At 40.6% G+C, this 25,822-nt stretch overlaps 3 protein-coding genes across 3 annotated transcripts in view; 2 read left to right on the top strand and 1 right to left on the bottom strand.

The window, feature by feature from the left end:
• The first annotated feature begins 5,006 nt into the window (after window positions 1-5,006).
• On the top strand, window positions 5,007-12,691 carry slc22a16 (solute carrier family 22 member 16). The gene is made up of 8 exons (XM_044049937.1): window positions 5,007-5,280; window positions 6,646-7,122; window positions 7,884-8,001; window positions 9,038-9,599; window positions 10,326-10,453; window positions 11,451-11,560; window positions 12,129-12,228; window positions 12,347-12,691. The coding sequence occupies exons 1-8, from the start codon at window positions 5,237-5,239 to the stop codon at window positions 12,506-12,508; spliced, it is 1,701 nt and encodes a 566-aa protein (XP_043905872.1). The 5' UTR covers window positions 5,007-5,236; the 3' UTR covers window positions 12,509-12,691.
• A 962-nt stretch (window positions 12,692-13,653) lies between these two features.
• LOC122784506 (heme-binding protein 2-like) lies at window positions 13,654-17,556 on the top strand. Its single transcript, XM_044049807.1, has 4 exons — window positions 13,654-13,672; window positions 14,612-14,815; window positions 15,368-15,548; window positions 15,833-17,556. Exons 1-4 carry the CDS (start codon window positions 13,654-13,656, stop codon window positions 16,014-16,016), a joined length of 588 nt encoding a protein of 195 aa, XP_043905742.1. The 3' UTR covers window positions 16,017-17,556.
• A 1,810-nt stretch (window positions 17,557-19,366) lies between these two features.
• LOC122784562 (NHS-like protein 1) overlaps window positions 19,367-25,822 on the bottom strand; it is a 96,023-nt gene continuing 89,567 nt past the window's right edge. Inside the window, 3 exon segments of the mRNA XM_044049879.1 lie at window positions 19,367-20,937; window positions 23,751-23,883; window positions 24,799-25,821. Coding sequence (XP_043905814.1) covers window positions 20,292-20,937; window positions 23,751-23,883; window positions 24,799-25,821 — 1,802 coding nt within the window. The 3' untranslated portion in view covers window positions 19,367-20,291.

Here is a 25,822-nt window from a genome sequence, read left to right as displayed (position 1 = left end):
TTAAGTCTGATATTTATATATTATTTTAGAACACACAAATTTGATATTTAATTGACATAAATCTATGTCTTTTTATTATTAGGGGCACATGTAAAAAATAAACTCTGATCAGAATAACTTTTTCTTTAATTTAACTTACTAACTAACTAATCTCAGAAATCTGACTTTTATGTTCTGACTTTAATCTCAGAATTTTGACTGTAATATTCTGATTTTATTCTCCAAATTCTGACTTTAATCTCAGAATTCTGACTTTAATCTCAGAATTCTGACTTTTATATTCAGACTTTAATCTCAGAATTCTGACTTTAATCTCAGATTTGTGACTTCAATCTCAGAATTCAGATTTAAATCTCAGAAATCTAACTTTAATCTCCAATTTTGATTTATATTCTGACTTTAATCTTAGAATTCATGCTGTTTTATTATTTTTTTCTTTCTTTCAATTTTTTACATGTGGTCCTAATACTCTTCCATACTGTTGAAACCTAATAATAATAATAATAATAATAATACTAAAATTTTATTGCAAGGGTCATCTTTCTTTGCCAATAACCACTATTCACTCTGTCCTTGAAATCACATTGTCTTCATTGTCGACTTGGGTCGACTTCATTATCTCTGTCATTGATTTCCTCTCAAAGGCCGTTAATGCTGCTGTTTATGAACAAATTAATAATCAGTGCACCAATTTATCAAATATGTTGCTGCTATTCAGTCTAAAATAGGACACAAAAACATGCAAGACAATGAAGAGGCTGTTTTCTTTTAGCCCCGAGGAATTAATAACAAACTCTTATGTTTGGATATTGGCTTAAAAATTATGATTTTTCTACTGCCTCGCCAAAGATGATCCTGCTTCTGTCCAATCATTGAGTCCAAGGTTAAAGAGTCATGGACTGAATTAATCAATTTGCATGAGGACAATGCAGATACATCTAATCACACACATATTGATCAAAGTAAAACTTGTAAAATTTGAGGGTAAAAATATAGAAAAGACCAGTGATATTGATCCTAAATAATTTATTACTTTAAAGTAAAATTGCCCAACAAGCACCCAGACAATAAGCCTGCCAGTCAATCAAACTAGTTCTGTGTAACAGTGTAAATAAAATGTTTGTTTATGGTTTATACATTTATACAGATGTGAATTATACATTATATACACAGTTAGGAAATGACGATAGTCTCCATCAGTCATGTTTGGGTGCAGAGTGGCAAAGAAAAAATATTCACAGACACACAACTGACGACCTCTACTGCCATCATGTGGTAGCCATGAATCCTGAGCGTCATATGGATTGAATTATACGTGGAAGCCATTCCAGGTCTGTAAATGCCTGAAGTGAAGTGGGTCAACTGTTGATACCGTTGATCATGGTGCTGTTCATGCGATGAGAGAATGAGGAAAGAATGCAGAGAGTTAAAGTGAGAGAAGATTCTTGTTAGAGAGCAGTGTTGTTGAGAACAACATGATGCAAGGCTCATGTATCTCTGTATTTGCACTCATTTGTGACTACGTGTGGTGGTAAACCTGTGTGAGGCTACAAATTCAAGAACAACGTTTTAGAAACTGGCTTGCCATAGAAAACAAAGTCGATGTTTCTTCTCTTAAACACATTGCAATGATTTATTAGGATCTGGCAAAACTATGTTAATGTGACTCCGCTGTTTTTCCCTCCCCTTTTTCATTTGTCCTCTTTTCTCCCCAAATGAGGGCCAGATAGGAGAAGTCATGTGACCTCAGTCCGCCGGAGCCTCCCAATACAGCAGTGTGGAGAAAAACCAGTCCAAAGGTCAAACGGAGGCTGTAAGAAGTATTTGCTCTTTTAACGAAGTGTATGAATGTCATAAAAGTTGTTGGGTGCTGACAAAACATGAATATCATGCAGAGTTTAAGTTCTAATAATAAACAGGAGACAGTGTTCCTGTTTGCAAACATATTCGGTGTAAAATCAAACTGTTAGAGCCTCCATAAGAATGAGTGGAGAACAGAGGAACAAGACCATTTACACCTCATCCGCAAGATGAAAAGTGTCAACTCACAATAGGATTAGGTGCACATGAGATTACAGGATATAAAAAGATGTGTTGTGAAATTCTGAGATTTGAATTAAGGTAAAGTCAGTTGAGTGTAAGTGTCCCAAACCAGCAGTTGAAACCTGACTGACCTGGGCAAAGTCTCTTTAGAAAACTTAAGTTGTTGGGTTTTTTTTAAAAATCCCTGAAACTTTAGTACCTGTATTGAACATTTTGCTCTGTGGGAAGGAGGCAGTTGTGACAGGAGCAGGCAAAGGTTACAACGTGTTTGCTTTTGACTGGGGCCACTCAAACCAAGCATTATCTACAGTTAAACCTTTGTCCACTGTCGATGTGTTGAGGTGACAGAGTGGAAAGGACATAAAAGGTCATTTAACAAATAATGGACACATGCAGCTTCTCAGCTGCCACATTTTATCCTTAATGATCGCAAACGCAAAAAGGTTTTATCAGCTCCCTCACACACAAAAAGACTGACGGGTCAGTGGGAGGAGTTTATTTTATCAGCAATACAGCTATTCAAACACATGCTTTGTGAGAAAATAGGTCACTGCATTACTAGTTTAGCCGATACTGTACAATAAATAACTTATAGTATTTAAGCTATAAAAGTATAATCATGAAAAAAAATAATGTAATGTATTTCTGTGAAGGTTCTCAGTCATCCAGATCATAATAATTTGGAAATGACAAGGTTATAGTGTTTATAAATTGTCATGAATTAGTTTTAACTAATTTTTTTCTTTTTGTTTAGTTATTTAAGTGGCGCAGATGTCGTGTCAACGTCATCACAAAAACAAACTCTGACAAAGTTTGTCGTACTTTTCCTGCTGAATCCGGCCAAGGCAAGGTGCAGTGAGTCAATACAGCCACAGCATACATGTATATATATAATCAATTATTAATCAGAGATCCTATTAGAAAAAGAGGCGCTGGAATTCTCATGCACACTTGCATGGATTCAAAATGAATCGGACTCTTTGCTTTATACCGTTCATGCAGTGTTGTCTGGATTATAACAGGTCTGATTTACAATGAAAAACTGTCAAGATTCATTGTCTATATAATAAATTTCATGCCCAATATTTTAAATGGCTACAGAGCATGTTACTAGTTTACCAACTGACCTCGTGGTGATTGTGAGCTTAGCAGATCGTTACTACTATGTTTAGGTTGTAAAATTTACAACCTAAACATAGTGATACGTGGTTTACAATGCAAACGTCATGCATATTTGCAGCAGCAGCAGCTCTGCGATTCAGGGAATGTAGGAACAGCTATAGCGTGTATGTCTGTACAGCATTTTTCAGTATATGTTTAATGATACTGAATGATACTTGTTGTCGTTTTTTTTTAGGTCTTTTAGATAATATTTTTCTATACTTTATTGATCTCTGATGTATAGTACTTTGTTTCAGCTGTTGTTTTTAAAGTGCTTTATACATAAAGTTGGATTGGATTGTGCATGTTTTTGTGTACATGTGCAGAAAGTCTATTTGTTTATAAATACACAGTAACACAGATGTACAATTGAAATCTACAAACTGGCCCACATGTTTTGTATAGCGTGGACCTCCTACCTCCTTGAACCCCACACATTAACACTCTCTGTGAATTAATTTCCCTGTACCACATTACGACTTTGACACAAATACCTCAAAAGAAATACGACTCTGCCATGTCAGGCTAGTGTTACACTTGCAGTTAAAGAGCATGCAGGGCCAGTCTATTTAAACAGCCCTTCCTTCAAACTGGTCCCCTGAAACCCTGCAGGCAGTGATTAGGTGACATAATGTGTTTAATCTAGTTTCCTCTCAAGAACCACTTCATTTGAAAACATTGTGTAAGAAAAATGTAATCAATGTAGTGATGCAATTTGATGTGACAGAGGTACAAAACGGTTATGCAAATCAAAAAAATAAAACAACTAAATACAAATGATGTATAAAATAACATAATAAAACAACGATAACAAATAGACCAAGACAAGTGATGGTGATGATAATATTAATAATTATTGTGCGGGCCCCCATAGCCACCGCCAGTAGGTGGCGCTATGCTATGTCTAAGTTTTCATGTGTTTATGTTCTCTTATCTCACATATGAAGTTTTGTACAGATTGGTGAATGTACAGCAAATTTTCGTGGCAAAACACCAGCTAAATTCAAAATGGCTGACTCACTTTTGGGTCAAGTTCATGTTTGTAGACGTGTTCAGGGTCTGTGTCTTGTGTCATATATGATGTTTGGAGCAGAACAATTAATGTTTGTTTATTTACGAAAAGCAAATTGCCAAGATGGACACAACATTTAAAATGGCTGACTTCCTTTTGAGTTGAGCTGAAACATGTTTCTACCAAGTTTCGTGGAATTTGCTAATGTTCCCTTATCTCACGTATGAAGCTTTGTACACTTCCTGTTTCGTGGCGGCTAAATTCTACTCACTGTTGGGTCAAGTTCCTGTCCGTAGACATGGTGTCTAGGGTCAGTGACGGTGAAAGTATCTTACCAGAAAATGACTTTTGTAGAAGTTAGTCACCTTTTAGAATATTACTTGAGTAAAACTCTTAAAGTACCTGACATTTATTGTACTTAAGTTTCAAATGTAATTTTCTGATATAAAATGTACTTAAGTATTAGGGGTAAAAGTAAATGGCTGGTGCCACTAAAAACTAGCGACAACAAACAGGCATTTGTCACCAACTCAACTTTTATTTTGTAGTAAGGTGTAATGAAGATGGTTAAGGGAAATGTATCAGAGTAAAAGTACACATCTGTTAGCCACTCAGCTGTTAGCCACAGATTTCGGCTCCAAGTGGACTTAAAGCACACCAGCAGCTCGTTGTTTACCGTGTAAAATTACATATATATTTAGGAAATGTAGTGGAATAAAAGTACAAGTTCTCAGAAATAACGTAAAATAAGTAAAGTACAGATATTTGAAAATTCTACTTAAGTACAGTAAGTATTTGCGCTTCGTTACATTACAACACTGGTAAACATCATAGGTGTTATTTAGTGCTATTGGTTGAAGGTGCCTCCCGCCGTCAGGCTGCTGCTCCGTGAAGCCACACTTTATTTTCCCTCAGCACTTACCCGAGTTACACTGGCAGCTGGAGAGAGAGAGACAGAGAGACACTCACACACACACACTCAGGCACCAGGAGCTCAGCTGCACTTAACCCGGACTGAAAATGACCGTTGAGAGAGTATTCGACGAACTCGGGCATTTTAAAAGGTATGGACAAGTCTTTTACTCGTCTCTAGAGTTGTGAAGTATGACAACTTTTCTCTGTTTTGCGGACAAATTGGGGATTTTTTTCCTTTATCATTAGCCAGTTGGTGTTTTGAATCACAAACCCTCAACATCTGAAATTAGTTTTAATCCATGTTTCAACATGCTTTCGACCCATTTACACTCCCCCAGAATTGTTTACTGGGTCTTTTTTTCCCTTTGTAATATAATAACCAATAGCTGTAGAAGTAGAAGTTTTTTATTCCTGCACATTGCCTGCCTGCTGAAAGTTATAACTATTTTTGGCTTGCTTTGCAAATGTCCCACTATACAAGTAGGGCTGCAGCTAATTTAATTACATCCATAATCGATTAATCTGTCGATTGTTTTTCCTCAATTAATCAAGTAATCGTTTGGTCCATAAAATGCTGGATAATATTGATCAGTGTTTACCAAAACCATGTTCTCAAATGTGTTGTTTTTTCCTAAAACCAAAATGATTCACTTTTAATGACATCTTTGTTATATGGAGGAATAAAGAAAACAAAAAATCAGAAAACTTGTTTTAATTCTTGATACATGATAACCAATAGTTGACGATGAATCTAGCTATGATTAATAGTTTCAGCTCTACTTACAAGTCATACAAAGTTGTGAATTTACTCACAATCCTTTACTTCATTAACAAATCACAATTATTCCCTTCAACACTGACCTTATGGAGTGATTTTAAACTAACTTGTAGGTAACACTTGGGAAGCCTTTTTTTCCTGCTTTGACTCTCGGGTCAGGAAAACGTGCTCTGACACAGTCTATGATTGCAACACTCCATAGCAACAAGTGGAAATCTAAGAAGAAGCATCCTGGAAGTCCTTACTATCTCTGTGGAGTTTTGGCTCCGGACTGGGTGAAGTGTTGTGCGATACTTGGAAAGGCTTGGAATAGTTTTATGGGCTGCAACTGCTGCAGAAAATGTTGATGAGGATTTCTTTGTTATATGGAGCAAAGAAACCAGAAAATATTCACATTTAAGAAGCTGAATAGAATCGGTTATCAAAATAGATGATGAATAAATGATTAATCGACTTATTGTGAGATGGAGAGACCCATGCCACTGACCGAACACTTAAAAGTTGCATTTATTTACATTTAAGTATGTATTTTAAACATAAATGGGTGAGATAATTTCACATTGTACAGTGCAACTTGTCCAAGATATAATATGACATGTAATAATATATAACATAGGTGTAATAAATATAATATTGATCATTTAAAACTGATGAGGTGAGATACATGACTGCTACGTATTGTGTTATCCGTCTAACAGCTCTTTAGATTATTAACTTAATTTGGTGTCTTTTCCAGATTTCAGGCATGCCTGTATTTTGCTGCAGTCTTCCAGTCCATAGCCTGTGGCATCCATTACCTGGCTTCTGTTTTCCTGGTAGACACTCCAAACTTTGTGTGCAGTGTGCCTGGCAACATCACTGATGTACTGTACGGTAACCTGACTGGATCTAGTCTGGAAGACCTCCTGCCAGTCTTCAAATCGGGGTCCGGGCCAATGGTGGTGAGGACGGCTGAAGGAGAGCAGTGGGAGCTCAGCCGCTGCCGCTGCGCCCTGCGCATCAACTCGACTGACTTCACATACTTCTTTGACGGCAACAAGACAGTGAAGGCCTGCGATGGAAACTTTGTTTATGACCACTCTGAAATTCAACAGAGCATTGTGACAGACTGGGACTTGGTGTGTGAGAAAGAGTGGCTGGCCAAGCTGTGTCAGCCCACGTTCATGCTGGGGGTGTTGATCGGAGCGCTGCTGTTTGGGGACATTGCTGACAGGTAAGTGAGGAGGTTGGACTTCCTGCAGAGTTAGAATTCATGCAGAGGAAGTTAAACTATATCAAGCACGCGTTCACCATTTAAGCACATTTTCGTTTTAATTAAAAGAGTCTGTCTTCAGGAGACATGTTTGCACTTCTGGCTTGACACTGAACATGTTTTCTCTGTTTTCTCACTTCCTTAGTGGTTGTGTAAGACTGAGGGAAAGAGATGATTTGAGTGGCAGGGATCGTGTGGCCGGTGTGGATGATGGGATTCAAAGATGACAAGTTGTATCTACACAGCCATCTTTTAGTCTGAATCACAGTTAAAATAGTATGATAAATCACAGATGGCCATGTATTTTGGGTGTTTAATTGCACCTTATTAATGTTTTATGATGTTTTATTCATGGTCAGTGGCTGAATGCCTTCACTGTGGAGGCCATTGACACTGTCATGGTCCCTTTGGCTCACATCGTCCAAGTTGTTTGTCAGTGGCAACTGACGTCAGTTTTGGACGAACCATATTTTCCAGAATTCACAGCTCATTCTTGGTTTAGCTAAAAAAGCAAAAGTGAGTTTTCTGATGTTTTGTAGATAAAGGAATTAATCAGTTAATATAAAAAAATAGTGATTGATAAAGAAAATTATCATCAGTTGTAGCTCTAGTACTTTATCCAAAAATTACAATTTCTCCAACATATGAACGCTGTCTTTCTCTTTCTCTTTCATCCTGGTTTTCCACCTCTCTCTTCACCTGTATGTGTCTCTCTCCTCCAGAATTGGTCGTGTGAAGATTCTGATGTTCACCAGCCTCTGTCAGTTTGGGATCGGGGTCGCTGTAGCGTTCTCTGGAAACTACTATTTTTTTGTGGTGCTCCGCTTCCTGCTCGCCATGGTGAGGTTGACATCCAGGTGCACTTTTGTACCATGTATGGTTGTGCATTTTTTGTGTGTCTCTATTCTTGAATGCCCTGAATGGCCAACCAGATCACATGACACTGGGGTTTTAAAGAGAATGCAATTCATTGAGCAAGGGCTCTTTTTTTTAATTGATCCATATACATGGAAAAGAAAGAAAATGAACCCATGTTTTCTGGCTAAACACCCCACACACACACACACACACATAGTTATTCATAGTGCAGTCAAGCAAACATTTAAACCAAAGCAAAATGTTTTTTCCTAGCTGACTAAAAAAAGGACATGATTATATAACTATATATAGTGGATTTTCTCTTCTCCTCTGTACTTTTGACACATTTTATATTAGATTGTGTTAGGTGTGAGGTATTTAATAGAAAATAGGTAGAATTGCTGCTATTATAATATAATAGCTTTTAGAAAGAAATGGCATTTAGCTATAGGAATTTATATATTAGAAATGCAGGGAGATGCATATAATGTGAAGGGTAAATAGAGATTGCTGTGTAGATGTGATTTGGGGTTGAATGGGGGCCTTGACTGCACCTTTATGTTTGTTTGTGTTGTTTTATTTACAGAGTTGCAAGATATGCACAAGAATAACATTTAAAAGGTCAAAGTATGAGAGACATTATGGTTATTACAAGCCACGTGGCAGTAAGATTCGAGCCTCTACAGTCGACCCTGTGTTTCACTCCTCTACGTCTTCTACGCCCCCCCAGTCCTCCTCAGCTACAGCTGTTGTTTGTCACATAGAGTCAGACTCAAATGTTGAAGGCTCATGCTGCACAGGCAGAGCAAATTCTGTCTTATGAGAGGGGTCATAAAGTCTGATTACCACTATTTTCATTACCTATATTCACACCATTGAATGTGTTTATCCTTTAAGCTGTACATATAATATATACATAAAATCCTGAAGACATTTAACACCAGTGTTTTAACATTTCATAAACAAGAGTTTATCTTTCTGTAAACGTCCTCCTTTGCTCCCTCTTTGCTGTCTGCAGGTGTCCAGTGGTTACCTTGTGGTGGTGTTTGTTTATGTTACCGAATTCACTGGCATCAAGGTGCGCACATGGACCTCAATGCACGTGCACGCAGCCTTTGCAGTCGGGATCATGGTGGTGGCTCTGACTGGTTACCTGGTGCGAGTCTGGTGGATCTACCAGATCATCCTCTCCATCTGTACCTCACCCTTCCTGCTCTGCTGCTGGAAGTTCCCCGAGACGCCCTTTTATCTGATGGCCAAGGGACGTTACAAGGAAACTCAGAACCTGCTGGATGCGATAGCCCGCTTCAACGGCCTTGAGTGCAGGTTGAAGGCAGAGGAGCTCCTGCGGCCAGAGGAGCAAGAGAATGGCAGAGCTTTGCTGGAGCAGGAGTCAGAGCAGCAGCAAGTGCAGAAAGAACAGAAGCTGTCCATCCTGGATCTGTTTGGAAGCTGGAGGATGGCGAGTCGTACTTGCACGGTGTGGGCCATCTGGTTCATTGGCAGCTTGGGCTACTATGTTTTCTCTTTGGGTTCCGTCAACCTTGGAGGAAACCAATACGTTAACCTCTTTCTTGCTGGTAAGAAGAAAATAGTCACACTCTGGACTGATCATAATCTATCACTTAAGCTCATAACAACAAGAGGACACGATATTTGGAAGCAAAATAAAAACAAATATTTCCCCTTTGCTATAACCAAAGATTTTGGAAGTTTTTTCTCTGTGTTATTTGTTGCAGTAAACCACAACAACCGCTCTGTGTTTGCCAACAACTTTCAGGTTTATTTTAGCAATAAAAAAATGTATTGTACTGTATTCATTTTTTATCAAACAAACCGAAGCCTTTCCATGGTAAACTTAAAAGGTACTTTTAAGGTACTGAAAACAGAAAACAAAAAAAATACTTATTTAAAGAAAAAATAAATACACATTTGTTAAAGCGTACAATTGTGTTGATTGTATGAATTTGAATTGTTGAATGAGCCTTTTATATTTATCATCAGGAGCCCGGCCACCATTTTGGACCACAATGTTTTAATAGCCTACAATGGATAGATGAATTTTGATAATAACTGAAGGCTTCATAGGTTCTCCAACAATTGGATGGGAAAGGTGAGGTGAGGGTCATTCAGCTACAACATGCTAGTAAATATCGTCATGCTTCATTCACCACCCAGTAAAACCCCACTTATTTACTCCGGTAACAAACACTAGAGCACATTTAGGAAGTTGAGTTATGTTGGTTATTTACGTCCCTGAGATTGAATATCGCTGCATCAGTGTGTCTGTGATTGGTTGGTTTCAGGTGCTGTGGAGCTTCCCTCATATCTGGTTGGCTGTTTTGCAATGGACCGGATTGGACGGAAGAAGACCTGTGCTCCGTCTCTGCTCTTGGCCGGAGTTGCTTGTATTCTCATCATCGTGGTGCCCGCTGTACGTACGCAGAGCGTGTGTGGTTTTTTGTGCGCGTGAAAGAAACACAGTGAAAGTGTCAATAGAGTCAGCTACAATATTTTATGCATGTCCATTTTTGTTGTACCATTTAAGATCGGTTCTATTCTATAAAAAGCGAATAAGAATTTGCCACAAAATTTAGATGACTTAACCTTTTGCACAGACCAAATCAATGTGTCCCATCACTTTAATGTTTATCTGCATCAGAGGTGCTACTTGTGAACAGAAATAGGTTGAGTTTTATATGTTGAAAACATTTTCTGTAGAGGCACAGCCTGCGTCCACTGCGTCCTGACACCTCCCGGGTAATTTGACCACTGTTACTGCGCTGATATATGATACATAGAGAGGGCATCTGGCTCTCTCTCTCCCTCTCTCTCGCTTTCTGTGTGTCTTTTGACCTGTGAGATAAATCACAGGAGTTCAGAGTCCAAGTAAATATGACGATTGACTTTCGGAGCGCGTCGGTAAATATCTGTGACATGGAAAACAGTGGAAAGCATCAAGCGTCTTCTCCACCGACGTAAACCCCTCTGCACAATTTAAAAACACTTGCACATTCCAGAGTGCGTGTCACTTCCTTTGGTAAACTACGTAGACAAATACGTCTTACCCCTGTAAACATGCCACTGTCTCTAATGTTACTATGAAGCTTACTTTAAAGACTGGAAATGAAACACATCATCCTTCACGTCTATTTACGCGTGATCTCTCGTTTAGGTTTGAACAACTTTGGTACAAACATCTAATTGTAATATTTCTGGCGTATACTGAGAATGACGATATACAGTACATTTGTATTTATACTGTGTTATAGATGATACCATTAAAATATATATATTAACTACTATTCTCTGAGAACTTTTAAGATATGATTTTCTTATCTGTTGTATTTTAAATTGGCACAGAACATGGATAACAATATGATTTAAATGAATAAAGTATTAACTCAAGCTCAATTATCTTCCCTCCACAGGACATCTACATACTGGCCATCATTCTTAGCATGACGGGAAAGTTTGCCATCGCCATTGCCTTTGGTCTCATCTATTTGTACACCTGTGAGCTTTATCCGACAATTATCAGGTGAGAACAAACAGCCTTCTGGAATGTGAAACATCTGGACACATGATTGGGTCGTTTTCCAGTCGGAAGGTCAGGCTTCAATCGCCGATTGCGGCAGTCTACACCCCAGTGTGTTGCTTGGCTAAATATTCAACTCTAAAAATGGCCGTGGCAGCTGTGCCGGCAACAGATGAACGGGTGTGATAGGAAATGATATGTGTGGTAGAAAAAAGGAGCTTTATCAGTGTGTGTGTTTGAATGGGATTGAAGGGTAGAAGTGTAGCACGTTGAGTGGTAGTCAAGACTGGAAAAGTGACATATAAATACAGACCTGTTGGTTGAAGTTTTAATATCATCCCACGTCAGACGAGAGTGTAATTTCATTTTTTTTCCACTGCTGTTATGTTGACACTCATTTTCTTGTTATTTAAAACCATAAATAATGGAACAAACGTGTTAGTGATATTACTTCCTGCATCTTGCGACCATGAGGCCGTACAGGTTTTTCTTTATTTTGATGGTTTTGTCTGTACCCTAACAATACTGTCCTCTCCAGTATTGCTGAACTTTACGCATGATCACCCTCCAGGTCTTTGGCAGTGGGAAGTGGCAGTATGATGTGCCGCGTTGGCAGTGTGGTCGCCCCCTTCTGTGTGTACCTGTCAGATGTGTGGATCCACCTACCTCAGGTACATGTGACCTCTTTTTCTTTTTTTAAAAAATTGAAATGTCCTGTTTTCACCTTGGCTGTTCGGTTGTGTCTACAAGGGTTGAATAATTACATCTGCCTTATTGACGCCTCTTAAGCTCATCGTGGGAATCCTGGCATTTATAATTGGAGTGCTGACTCTGTTCTTGCCTGAGACCCTGGGCATACCTTTGACAACTACCTTGGAGGAGGCTGAAGCTCTGGGACGTCAAAATAAGAAGGACGGTCTGGAAATGAAACCGCAGGAATCCAAAGCCTGAGCTGTGCACTGACGGACAGAGAGAGACGAAGAGGCACTTCCTCAGAAAACACCTTTGATTTACTGGATTGTTGGGAGACAAATGGAAAAAAAAAAGAGGGAGCTTTCATCAGAATACAAATATCAGTAATGCAAACACAGTGCACAATAACATTCTGTATAAGGTATATAACTTATGTGGAAACATGAAGGATTTATAATGGTCGTTTCAGTTCATGACGTCAGTCTTATTTTTCTAGTTTAGCTCACGTTGTCTATTAATTATGATAAAAGTGATTGCAACATTGCCATGGCAACAGCCACAAAGGTCAAAAATGAACAGTTGGATGTTCAGACAGGTTGAAAACTAACCCGACGCAGTATTAGAGCCAAACTTTTTTTTTAAATCTTTAGAGAATAAAGTTGTAATATTATGAGAATAAAGTCATAGTTATTATTCAAGCACAATCTCAGATAATCAGCTGCAATCTGCGTCAAGATGAGGAACGTGAAGCATGTTATGACTGAATTTCATTACATCTTTATTCTCGTAAATTTTTTTCTGTTTTTAATCGTAATATTATGACTTTTTTTAATATTACAACTTTATTCTCATAACATTATGACTTTATTCTCGAAAGATTCAATTACTCGTCATAATTGCAGGTTTGGATGGTTATGTTTAATTTGTGTTTTGTTTATAACCTGTCAAATAATCTGACTGTTTCAATTATTTTCCTAGAAAATAAAGTAGAAAAATAAGACTTGTAATAATAATTTCTGCTCCATCACTTACAGTGATAGAGCTTGGTTGTAGCTTGTTTGTTTCACACTTAAAACATCCTGTATATAACATTATTATAAAAAGAAAATAATTGCATGTATTATTCTTTTATCAAATACGTGTTTTATTGTTTGTTTGAACGTTTATCTCAGGGCATCCACTTGGATATCACTGTGAAAGTATAATTAAGAAGAACATTTTAGCTTACATTTTTGTTTTGATATTATTCTCAATTCCATCTTTTAAGATGCCATTGCTGAACTTTTAACGTCATTATCCATATTAATGTATGTAAGTTAGTGTTCTATATGAAATTGAGATGCTGGGCATATTGAAGGAAAGGTGTCTTAAGTTGTTTTACCATATGTTAAAAACTCTCCAATATGTTTGGACCAAAGACAGGTTTGAACCAAAACAGTATGGAGTTGTATCCACCTGCTTAGTGATAGTGAAGAACATAACATGCATGTTTTCATTTAAGGAGAACAAAATTCACAAGAGTTTATTATTTTCCATCAAAGCTTCAGGTTCTGTGCCCAGTTGTGAACAGTTTTACAATCAACTCTTTATTTTTTGTGTGTGAATTTGTTAATGTTTTTTTTTTGTATTTCATCATGGAAAAATAAATGAAACACTGAGCTTGTGGCTCCTTCAAACTATGGTCTCTTTTTGCAGAGCAGGTCTGGGAACAGACCACGATACAACAAGTTTCCTATTTGCAGAAGGAGAGGATATCTGACTGCCGCGATACCAGCCACCACTGTACCACCCACCACATGAACAAACTTTCTGTGTTAATGCTCTGTCGATGCATGAACGGAAAAAAAAGGAAAAAATTGGTCGTATGAACTGTGCCAAATAAGGTGAATTTTTGATTGGAAATCCCAAATAAGTGAGCATAAAGCAGTCCTTATTAGTCACCCCAGGGAGTGGGATTGAAGTATTGTTTTTGGTGACTGTGTGTGTGTCTGTTCTTCCGCACTTCCTACACTTCCTGTATGCTGTCCAAAATCACTCAAAAAGTCATTGTATAGTACGTCGTCCAAAATGTGACAAAAAAGTCATAGTATAGTATGTCATCCAAGATCACTCAAAAAAGTCATAGTATAGTATGTCGTCTGAAATCAGCAAAAAAAAGTCATACTATGACTTTTTTTGGTGATATAGTATGTCGTCCAAATTTTGACAAAAAATTCCGAGGTTAGTATGTCGTCCAAAATGTGACAAAAAAGTCATAGTTTATTCTGTGTGTCACTTGACAATATGAGCAGCAGAAAGAATTTTGACCATGACATGAAAAACAGAACCTTCCGATCTGGAGCCAGATGCTCTACTGTTGAGCCACAGTCTATTACACATATAGGCTGACAGAGGCTATCTATGATTGCCTTGTTGTTATTATATTGCAGGGACAAGACTATGAGATTCGAACCTACCACCCCACTAAGTGGATAAGCACCTCTCTGAGTGGGATGCAGTTGGATGCAGCCAATAACACCGGCTTCCGCAGGCTCTTCAACTACATTCAGGGAAACAACCAGAACAGTGAGTTTGAGCATTTTAATCACCTGGGTCTGAGGTCCGAAGTTATGTGTTGAAAGCTGTAAACTTGACTCACAAAGCGAGTTATAGAGATGTTGTTTTGCAGGAAGTTATGAATAATCTCAGTTGAACAAAATGGCACCAATGAATAAATACAAGAGAAAGTGCACTTTAGTTCTTGCTCAGCAGTTTGTGTCGGCACCACTGGCTTTTGTCTGACTCGACACTTTACACCAGCTTTATTTATGAGAATGTATATTGTTTGTGTTGTCGTCTGCTGTGTAAGGAGTATGTGCTCTATAATCACGTTTAATCTGCTACACAGTCTGGTTGTAGTGTAGACCCACCACCTGGTCCGTCTTTTCGTCTTCTGCCACCGGAAAACTGAGATGTTGTTATTTTTGTGATCAGTTAATCTGTTAGACTTCAAAAAATCACTCAAAGTGATTATTATAACAGTTGTCAGTTAATTGACTGGTTAATTGCTAATTAATAATTGCAGCAGCTTTTTATTTTTTGCTTTTTCATCCCCCCTTTGTATGTTTGTAATTTTAGAGGTCAAAGTGGAGATGACGGCACCTGTGACGTGCTGCGTCGAGCCTGGAGCAGGACCTGCATGTGAATCTAAGTTCACTGTGTCCTTCTACATCCCAGAGGAGCATCAGGAAAATCCACCAGAGCCCAGCAGTCCAGAGTTGTTTGTGGAGCACAGGAAAGAGTTCACCGCTTACGTCAGGTAGCATTTCACTCTCAATAGGAAAAAGGTCCCTCTGCTAATTCTACCTGATGTGTAAAAAAGTTTGATTCCTTTCTATAGATTTTTTATTACTAAATGTTGGTGAAAATGGACAACACTCGGCACACAATTCAGAACTGGCAACATGTTTTATAAAATAAGGTGGTGTAAATGCTGGCAGGGCTTTAATGAAATTCTCCAAACTCGAGTCTCCAAGTATATTGCAAAAAAAGAATGTATGAAGGGAATTCATAAAAATTGCTGCTTTTTTGTTGTTCTTCCAGGACATACAGCGGTTTCTCCAACGAGAATATGAAGCGTGAAGAGCTCCTGAAACTTCTGGAGAGCCTGCAGAGGGACGGCGTGCCGTATGTTGACAAGCCGTACTATGTAGCTGGGTACGACAGTCCCTTCAAATTGACCAACCGCAGGAACGAGGTTTGGGTTCTGAAGGAAGCGCAGAACTAGATGGTTGCACATTTGCAGCTTAACAATCAGGGATAAAGATGTTTTTCACGCTGATGTCACAGCACTTCAATTCACACAGCTCGACCAATTAATTATGATGAAATAAGCTGAAAGTGAAATTAAACAAAAAAAACACAGTGGGCTAATATTTCCAGCAGAGGGCGCCAAGTAGTGAGAAGATTTCCCTCTGCAGGTGTTTGACAAAAATACATTATTTTCAGCTGTCTGTTAAATCTAAATACTTTTTACCCTTAAATCTTATTGTAACACAGTACTTAAGATATGTACACTAAAAGCATATAATGGAAGCACTTTTTCTGTCCACACAGAGACAGAGGCATCCTTTACTCTCAGAGATGAGAGTAAATGATGCTTTAACAGTCTGTTAGACAAAAGTTAAGTTCACAGCATAGCGAGGAAACTTTGCTAAAATACTTGACCCAATGTGAAGTCACAGACTTTTGCCTCTCTTCATAAGCAGGGACTGCTCTCTAACAACCAGAGAACTATTCTATTTGAGTCATTAATGTACATATGGCAGCGTGTGAGTATTTCTAGCAAGTAAACAAGGGGGAAAAAAAACTGTGAAGCTGGTGTTGTAGGAGGAGGAGGCTCTCTGACAATATGTTGTCTGATCCCACTCATCACCTGCCGTCACCAGCCACATCAATGACTCATCTATCATCTCTACACACAACAAACAGAGTCCCGATTAATTGAGGTGTGAGCACTTGGTCGCCTTGTGGGTGTAACATATCGACAGTTACTGCAAGCTAACATACATATATTAAGCCTTTTTAAGCATGAGTATATAAGATTTTATACATTAAATCATGTTACTGTTTACATTTTTAGTTTCTGATGTTCAATGAATGATGTCACTAATCTTAAAAGGGAACGGCGAGAAAACTGCACTAATATGAGTTATTGGAAATATTACACATTTTTCTTAATGTACAATTTAGCATAATCAATAATAAATATAACACCTCATCAAACGATTGATTACTCTGATTATTTACGACCCTCGTATCTCCAGTGGAATCATGTATTTGTCATTCATGTTTTTTTTCTCAAAGAGATGTTAATCTGATTTGTAGTGGATGCAGTTTTCTCATCTGTCCTCCACACTTCGATCGTTGTGACCTTTTATCAGTGAATGAAACCCTTGCCACAATTCACTTCACCCTCTATTCTCCCTCACCTCCTCATGGTCGTCTGGTGCTTGCGTGCTGAGTCATCCATTTTATTTGTGGCAGTTTTCTTCCCAATATCATGTTCAGGAACTAAGCAGACGTGACCGTATTTTAATCCTCCGCATGTGTGCGCGCGCGCACACACACACTTGTCCACTCTGGCTGTACTCGGTGAGGTGAAGCGTTGCTGCAGAGAGGAAATGAGTCTAATGAGGCTTTGTTTTATTCCCAACATCAGTCGTGAATGTTAATGTTATTTTATTTACCCCCTCCAGCCGAGTGGAAACCTGGAGCTGACAAAAAAGATTAACTCTGGAAAATTAAAGTGCAGTGATACATTGTGATGCAGTTTTTTTTTTATAGGCCATGATGTAATTAGCAAGTATTTTTGACTAACTGAAGGCTCCAGTTTCTTCCCACATCTCATAACAGCAAATGAGGCTAAATTGAGCCTCATTTGCTGCCAAAACCCTCTGTGTGATTTTGTCCTCTGCATTTTCTTTTTTTTCCAAATGATATTGTTGGCAGTTACTTTGCAAAGCAGACTGTAGTGTTTATTTATTTCTTCCAGAGTGCACACTTGGCTACTTTACTCGATTCAGTTATTTAAGAGAAGAAGTTTAAATTTACAGGCACAATTTTCTAGAGTTGTGTGTTGTCTTTTAATGTAATTTTATCAGGAGAATCATATAATGCCTTGTTGCATTTCCAAATCTTAGAGCATCTTAGTGAGGTAAAAGACCATGAATGTGTATGACAAATTAAGGAATTTAAGTTGCATATTCCACAGGGTTAGCTGTGTGTGTGGGTCGTCCCTTAATTTGTCTTTGTGAGGACATTGTAGATGAGGTGTAGAATATCAGAGGAAATGGGAGAAAGCACTAGGTGTCAGTAGTTTGATTACGGTTAAGAGGAGTTAGTATTGATTTTTATCTGACTGCCAGCTGGACGCCGTGTTCACGGAGCAGCTGACTCGGCTCTATCACAAGTGCAGGGACTTCATTTAAAATGCTAAACGGTTGTCACTGTGGTGTTTGCTGCAGGAAGCTGCAGAAACTGTTGGTAGATGGACGTTAACAGTCACAGCAGCATGTAACAATGAGTCTTATAGTCACAAGTGTTTAACTGTGCAATGGTGGAAAGGTCTATTACCGACTGAGCCTGTGATTCAGTGTATGTCCAGAAGGAGACATGACTGATGACCTTTCAGGGCGCAGCACTAAATGATGGCCTCCGGAGTTTCGCAGATGACAGACGAGTTTGGGTGCCGTGGCGATAACCGACGAGGAGGTGATTCAGGGTGTTGGTCTGGCAGCTGGCCATTAATCATCCCGCGGAAGAGAAATGACATGCAGACAAGATCTTTAAATATCACCTCTTTTTTTTTAATTACACAGACGTACATATGAGCATTAGCAGCCTTCCCTCTGCTCCTCTCACACTTCACGGCCTTCTCCTCTTCGTCTTCTTTTGCAATAGAGACGTTTCCTGTCGGGAGACGAGACGGGGCCCCGAGTGCTCAATCATGGCCTGGCAGGAGCTGGAGGGGAGACGCACTTTGGTCACAGGTGATTAACCACAGGGTGTTATGGCTGTTAGGAAGTCTCACGCCTGTCACCTCAGTTTATGTCTCTGAGGAGAACACATTTACTCAGCTGTGAACACCACTGTTGTATTTGCATGACTCAAATTTAAGGGCACCAGAGGGCTTGAACATATATATTGACATTGTTGGAAAACCATAAAAAATAGAGAAATAACGCAGTAAATGTGGCCCTTGTCTCAGCTAACTTGTCCTCTGTCCCTCCATCATCCTGCTTGTTAACAATATTACATAAATAATCTATGTTAAGGAAAAAAACACAGGGCTACAAGTCCTAAGTGAAATGTTATGTAAAAATCTACTTACACAAGTATACAAAACTGTAAAGGGATAGACTTAGAAGAAAGCTCATCGGTATTATGGAAATCATTTAAGCTCTCTGTAAACTTACCGGCAGGAGCCATGAGTACGTAGTAGATTGTGTTCACGTCTAGATTAACTTTGCATCATTTCAATGACCAAAGAGATGAAAAAGTAAACTGTTCACCTAATATAATCGTCACCTGTGGATTTAAATTTACAGATTGATTCTTAAGTCCCAAACACAAGGCTTGACATCACTTTGTTTATTAAAACAATCTTTAAAACATACTTTTATGTCACAAGGAAAAGACCTATGCACAGTGCAAAATCTACATACTAAAAGTTAATTGATAGAGGTTTTATGGGTCTTTTTCTTTTTTATATATATATATATAGAATACATCTGCTGTTTTGGTTGAACCTTTGTTTTACCCCATACTACCTTCTGCGGACCTCTGACTATTCACCCCAGCTCTGCAAACTAAAGAATTGAACAGTAAGAATGTAAAGCAAAAAAAACCTGGTGATCACTGTAATTGAAGTTGTGCCACACGTGGAGCTGCTTGTTGTACCACGTCCTCCAGTTCTTTCCACAATATCGTGGGCTGCTTGATGCTGACATGCTTTCTGACACTTTTCATAAACAAAAAGGGCAGAAATGTTATGAGCGAGCCTCCAGCACTCCTTTACATTCCACTCTTTCCAACCGCCTCCCTACGTAGCACCACAGCAGCAAAGTGACGCAAATGACTTGTGACTTCAATTCACCTTAGTTTTGCCATCTGAGCCTCGTCCTTTTTAAAGAAAACTTGTGATGTCCTGCATGTTAAGGACAGGGTAAAGTAAAACACAACAACGGCTGAACAAATAGAAAACAAACTAAGAAGGAACACTCTTTGAACACAAAGCGCGAGTCACCAGTAGAAGGACAGAATGAGAATCATGGGAGGATTGAAAAAGCTGCAGCACAACCAGTTCTCCATTTTAGACCAAGTCCAGCCCAGTTCATGATGGGGTGACCGCTGATCTCACTACAGGACCCGACATGTCCACTCCTTAAGAGGCAGCGGAGAGGTGTGGGGCTCAGAAAGTCTAGAGCGCTTGTCTCCTGCCCCCTACCTGGTTATGACAAATGAGTTTGTCTCTCTAAACCGATGGAGCTGCCCTTGCTCTTTAGCTTCTGCTCTCTTCTGATAAAGTGCCATTTGACCCTCGGTACACAGGGAGAGTCTCTGTGGTGTCTCCATACTCGCTCTCGGCCAACTCCCCCTCACGCTCACAGATGACAGTCATTGGGCTGCTGAGGATTCGGCTGCGCGCGTTGTACTTGCTGCTCGCAGCAGAGGGCGGTAAGCGAGAGCGCCCGTACCTAAAGCCGCTCATTGAAAAGGATGGTGACGTCGGCGAGGACAGAACCTCGTAGCGGCTCCACTCATCTGTTGCTCGTTTACTGCGGCCGGGCGACACACAGGGGCTGTGAGGCGCTGTCGGAGAGGAGGGCGAAGAAGCGGGGGGGTCAAGTGCTGACTCGGACCGTGTTCTCTGGAAGCGAGGGTCGGTGGAGCGAAGCATCTCGGCAGCAGACATCCTGAAGCTGGTCTCCGAGCGGCTGCCCTTCTTGAGGAGCAGGGCCTTGAAGTTGTCGCTGCTGGTGGAGGACTTGCGAAGGTTGCGCTGTATAGAGCCCGCCTGCCTGGACAGAGGAGACACCGGGCCTGGGGACGTGTTTGTGGGTGTGGCAGGCGGAGACTGTTGTTGGCTCCCCGCTCGGGACTTGTCCTCCTCTGACTCTTTGCGACCCAGGACCTTCCGCTTTGACCTGGGAAAAGATGCAAGAACATTAGTGACGTCATGACGACCAAACAAATATGCAGAGTGGATGAGTGACAGCAGGGTTATAATTAATGAGTGAGAAAAATGTTGATTTGACAAAGAAAAAAGTAGAAGATCTGTCAAGAAAAAAAACAAAGGAAGCAGCTTTGTCAGGAAGTAAGCACGTCAAATTCAGTTATTCAAACTAAAATTCGGCTGCAGCATGAGAGCAGAAACCTGGTCCAAACTATGTTGTTGCAACTATTAAAAAAAATCCCTGCACCTCATATCTTTGTCCCAAATGTTCACATGCCAGCTTTACCCCCACAGCAACTTAAAAAAATATAGAATTTCCATTATGGAGCACTGAAAAACCAAAGAGACCGAGACTTTTGTATTAAAGAAATCCAATGATTTCTTTTACAGGAGAAGCTGCAGCAATTGCAACTCTGCAGGAAAGCACGGAGTCGCAATGACATTAATCAAACACTCAAACTGGGAGAATGGCCCAAAGCTGCTTAAATCAGGCACAAGTCCGTCTCCTCTCATCGTGGGGGGGGGAGTCAGAGTTGACTGCACCACTCCCGTTTATACTGTCAATAACTCCTGCACTGAAACATGGCAACAAAGCTGCAACTGGCAGAATACAGAGGGATTAGAGGTAGCAGCAGGGAAACAGCTTTATTAATCTCTGGTACAGGGGGGGTTACTCTGTGGGATTACTGCAGGTAATCTAAAGGTAGCATGGCAGAGACAAGGCTTGCTGATTAAAAGGGAAGGGGCTACTTGCCACTTCGCACCTCTCTAGAAAGGATGCACCCACCCACTGCATTCCTCCTCTGTACAGTGGTGGAGAGAGGGAGACAGAGACGATTAAAGGCATGAAAATTACAGATTGTACGATAAGGGGGAGAGAGATTTGATGCTGCAGGTAAAAAAAAGGTGAGAAGGACACTGTGAGGCAAAATCCCTAATCCTCTGATAAGATAAATCGAAAAATAAGTTCCTCCACAGAGGAGAAAATATACTTGTGAAGGTCAAACAAGCGAGGAGGGCTGAGGGAGATCTGGTCTGTGTGAGAATCCGCCGTTCCACTCAGACTGCAAAATGCGTCTGTGCCCTAAATTCAACCTCCATCTACTATCGTCCCCTGTGTGCATTACATAAGATTTTTTTTCCCCTTACACTCACTCCCACGTACAAACATCCTCACACACCTGAATTGAGTCACCCAAGGCGACTACATATCAAACTCAGGCCGGTGATGAAAGAAAAACCAAAAAAAAAAAAGAGGCTAAAACCGTCACAAACGCACTCATCACCTTTTCACAGGTAAGCAGTGCTGCAGGATTAAACACAGCTTCATCCAGCTCTCCGCTGTATTATATTTGCTTTGTGTCTCCCTCCAGACAAGTTGTATTTTCTGCTGCTGTGGTGAAGACATTACATTCAAGGTTCTCATCGCTCTGTTTCTGTTTTTCCCAGAGAGAGAGAGAGAGGTGACAGCATGTGGAAGTTAAATGACCGTGTAAATTAAAAAGTATTGAGCAGCTGAGGAAGAGACGAATTAGGGAGAAAGGGAGCAATTAGACATCTGTTCGTACCAGAGGCTGTAGAGAATACAGACGCAGTCTTTCAGACTGAAAAGTGAAGTAAGGGCGGGAGTAGTTGTTGGCCACTAGGTGGTGCCCTAAGTTAATGGTGTCAATCACTAGTTTCAGGTCGTCTTCAAAGGCACATAATGTCAATTTTGATTCCATTTAGAGGACAGAGGATGATGATGATGCACGGCACACTTGAGTGATTGACACCGGAGTCAATAGTGTGTACAGATTTTAAGTCTTGACGTCCAATGTTCTTCTATTTAAAAACATTAAATATAAAACAATGTATCTAAATTTCTTAAATGAATGAATACATTTAACAACCTATGTGGGATAAGGGAAGAGCATATTCTCGCCAAACTCACAGTAATGTTTACACACGTTACCTTACACAATCCTTACATGTCACCGCTGCACACATGACATTGGCACTATAAATACACAGGCGATCTGTTCGCTGCAGAAATAAAAAATGAAACGCGATGCACAAACGGACACTGGCTGCCTCTGCTGCTGCTGCACGTGACTATGAAACACAAACTGATGGACGGCATGCGAAATTTATGTGCGTGCTCCCTTTGAAGCTCAGATTCATATATGCAATATATGTCAGGGGGAAAAACGAGAAGAAAAATGCATGTGTCAATCTCTCCAGTGGCCTCTAACCTAGATTAGGACCAGAGGGCTTTGAGTAGGTAAATAATAGATGAAGCAACAGTTTTTTTTTCTCCTGCAGAGAACGAGCATCTCACTTTTGTCACTTCCGACGATAAACATGTGACAGCCGACTCATATTGCTTCCACAGTTGTTGACCTTTCTGTGGCCAGAAAAACTCATCTACACTGGGTCAATAAACCCCAGAGAACAGCCATTTGACAGATGTGTGTGTGCTTGCAGATCAGCGCTGGGTTAAGTTATGACGGAGAGGTGGAGGGCAGGAAGAGGAGGAAGAAGAGAGGATGATGACAGCGAAGGAGGGGGGAGGATGGGGCAGAGATGGACCTGGAGTTCAGGGTCACACATAGGGGGTTTATGGCGAAGAGGGGGAGATGGTAGACGTAGAAACACAAACAAACAGAGCTCAATGACAGAGTAGAGGAGGAGAAATACACTGGCTCCATGGGATAAATTATGTATCAGGTGTTGAAGTGGGAGTAAAAAAAAAAGAAGAAAGAAGTGACGAGAGGCATAAAAGAGAGCGGTTCATCGCGTTACCTGTGAATGACGGCAAAGAGGTCCTCCGTGGTTCTGGGTCGCGTGGAAGTCGGGGTCACCATGTTCTCCTTAGGAGTCCCGTTGGTCAACGGGGCCGGAGATGATTCAGCCGTGCTGGATTCAAACACCTCACCTGATGTGGAGAAACGCACAAGTTAACGCGCATACTTCAGGCTGTCCACGTCCCATCACACTAACATGGTAGGCTATAAAATCAGAAGTGCTACCAGGGAGGTGCAGGACTGTCTGCTTACATTCTCGCTCCGTCTCTAGATATCCTCTCCTTTCTTCTCCTCTAGTTCAGCCTCTTTTCTCCTGCTCCTCCTCACAACCTCCTTACTCACGTCTGCGCTTCAACTGCCAGAGCTGCTGCATGCAGTCTCTCTTTACACTCTCCCCCATCCTCCCCTTCATCCCTTTACCCGATCTGTTCCCCTCCCCTCTGATATGATGGAGCCCCTCCCCCGTCTCACTACAACAACGACAAGCATCTGCCCTGGGACTCTTGTCCCCCCCCCAACTCAAAGACAGAATGAGAGAGAGAGCAGAGGATGACACAGGATAAGAAAGTAAAAAAGGGAGAAAAAAAAATAGAGAGGCTATATTTGATATTTGAAAATGAGGATATATAGTGGAGGGGAGTTGATTTGACACTGGATGCTGAGGTGTGTGTGTGTATGTGTGAGAGTGCAGGAAACACAATGCGGGGAAAAGCCTCAAGAGATGTCTGCATACAAAGTATAAAAAGATTAGTAGAGGAGAATGAGTGAGGATAAATCCGAGGCTGCAGCTCTGCTGTCCCACTGATAAGCTGTCTCTCATGTGCCATTTTCACAGTTTTCAAATCTTTAGACACTTTACTGTTTCAAGTTTGGCTCCTTCACTTTTAGAGGCAGAATCAATTTCACAGCTGCCTGCAGAGCTGCCTACAGAGCAGCAGCATCGCTGCTAACGAGGTAGGCTGATGATGGTTTAACAAGTAACAATATTTATAACCGGCGTTACAGTGCTATTTTTACTATGTAGTGAAAAAACACATTTGACTCACCGGCATCGTCTTCCTTGGAGCTGATGGATCCAGTCGTGCTGCTCGCGCCATCTCCATCATCCTCCTCTTCGTGAGTCTCTCCGTTCACACACAGTCCATTTTCACGGGTTGTCTCCAGGCGAGCAGAAGTACAGTTGTGGAACTCTTCTTGGATCTCCGTGAATGATTCACTGCTCTCTGCTATCAGCTCTGAGAATTCTAAAATCTCCTCCTGATGCTCAATCCCATTCTCTTCCTCCTCTTCCCTTGTTTGTCTTTGCAGAACATCTACCGGGTCCTGGGTTTGGGACAGGCTGCTGCTTGTATCCTCATGCTGAGCTGGAACCTGTTCATTGATGAGTTGTGAGTTCAGAGGTGGGAGGAAAGAGAGTTTAGGTTTCTTGAGGACCGCTGGCGGCTTCTGTTTGACAGGTGAGCTCTGTGAGGGACTTGGCAGTGATTGTTGCCCTTTATCTTGTTCTTTTCCATTTGAGAGAAAGAAACTCAGATTTTCATCTTTCCCATTGAACACAGCACTCTCTTGTGTCCTATTTGTGATACTGCACTCAAATGACAATTCCTGTAAAAGCTGTGACTCAGGTGACGGTGGGAGATTGTATGAGTCATCTTCTGGTGAGCTGTTTAACGTGGGTAACACAAAAAGACGGTCCTGGGAGTGAGACTTCTCCTGGGTCTGGAACTGAAGGAGGTCCACTCCTGTTTCCCGAGCTGTGGTGTCATCTGATTTGCCATTAATCTCCTTCTCAGGGCGCTTTATTGAGCGGAGCTGAACACTCTGTAGTGCAAAGGGGGTAATCAGGGGCGCAGGTGTCTTTGTGGGACTGATGGAGACAGCTGGTTTGGGGGCATCCTTCACTTTCTTTAGAGATGGGGAGGAGGAAGGTACAACAAAATTGGGCAATGGAGGAGGTGGAGGGGGTCCACAAGAGGGCATAGGAGGAGGAGGAGGTGGAGGAGGACTGAAGCTCCCATTGAAGGACAAACTGGGGTGGATTAGTGTTTCAGGAGATGGAGGAGGGGAATT

The sequence above is a fragment of the Solea senegalensis genome, linkage group LG17 (genome assembly GCF_019176455.1).
Source record: "Solea senegalensis isolate Sse05_10M linkage group LG17, IFAPA_SoseM_1, whole genome shotgun sequence".
Classification (NCBI taxonomy): domain Eukaryota; kingdom Metazoa; phylum Chordata; class Actinopteri; order Pleuronectiformes; family Soleidae; genus Solea; species Solea senegalensis.
Note: the sequence above shows the minus strand (reverse complement) of the source record. Positions and strands in the feature narration are given on the sequence as shown.

Coding starts and splice junctions, on each gene's coding strand:
- slc22a16 (XM_044049937.1), top strand. CDS start 5,237: ATGACCGTTGAGAGAGTATTCGACGAACTCGGGCATTTTAAAAG. Junction 10,454..11,450: donor TCATCATCGTGGTGCCCGCT/GTACGTACGCAG, acceptor TTCCCTCCACAG/GACATCTACATACTGGCCAT. Junction 11,561..12,128: donor CTTTATCCGACAATTATCAG/GTGAGAACAAAC, acceptor ATCACCCTCCAG/GTCTTTGGCAGTGGGAAGTG.
- LOC122784506 (XM_044049807.1), top strand. Junction 14,816..15,367: donor TCAGGGAAACAACCAGAACA/GTGAGTTTGAGC, acceptor TTGTAATTTTAG/AGGTCAAAGTGGAGATGACG. Junction 15,549..15,832: donor GAGTTCACCGCTTACGTCAG/GTAGCATTTCAC, acceptor TTGTTCTTCCAG/GACATACAGCGGTTTCTCCA.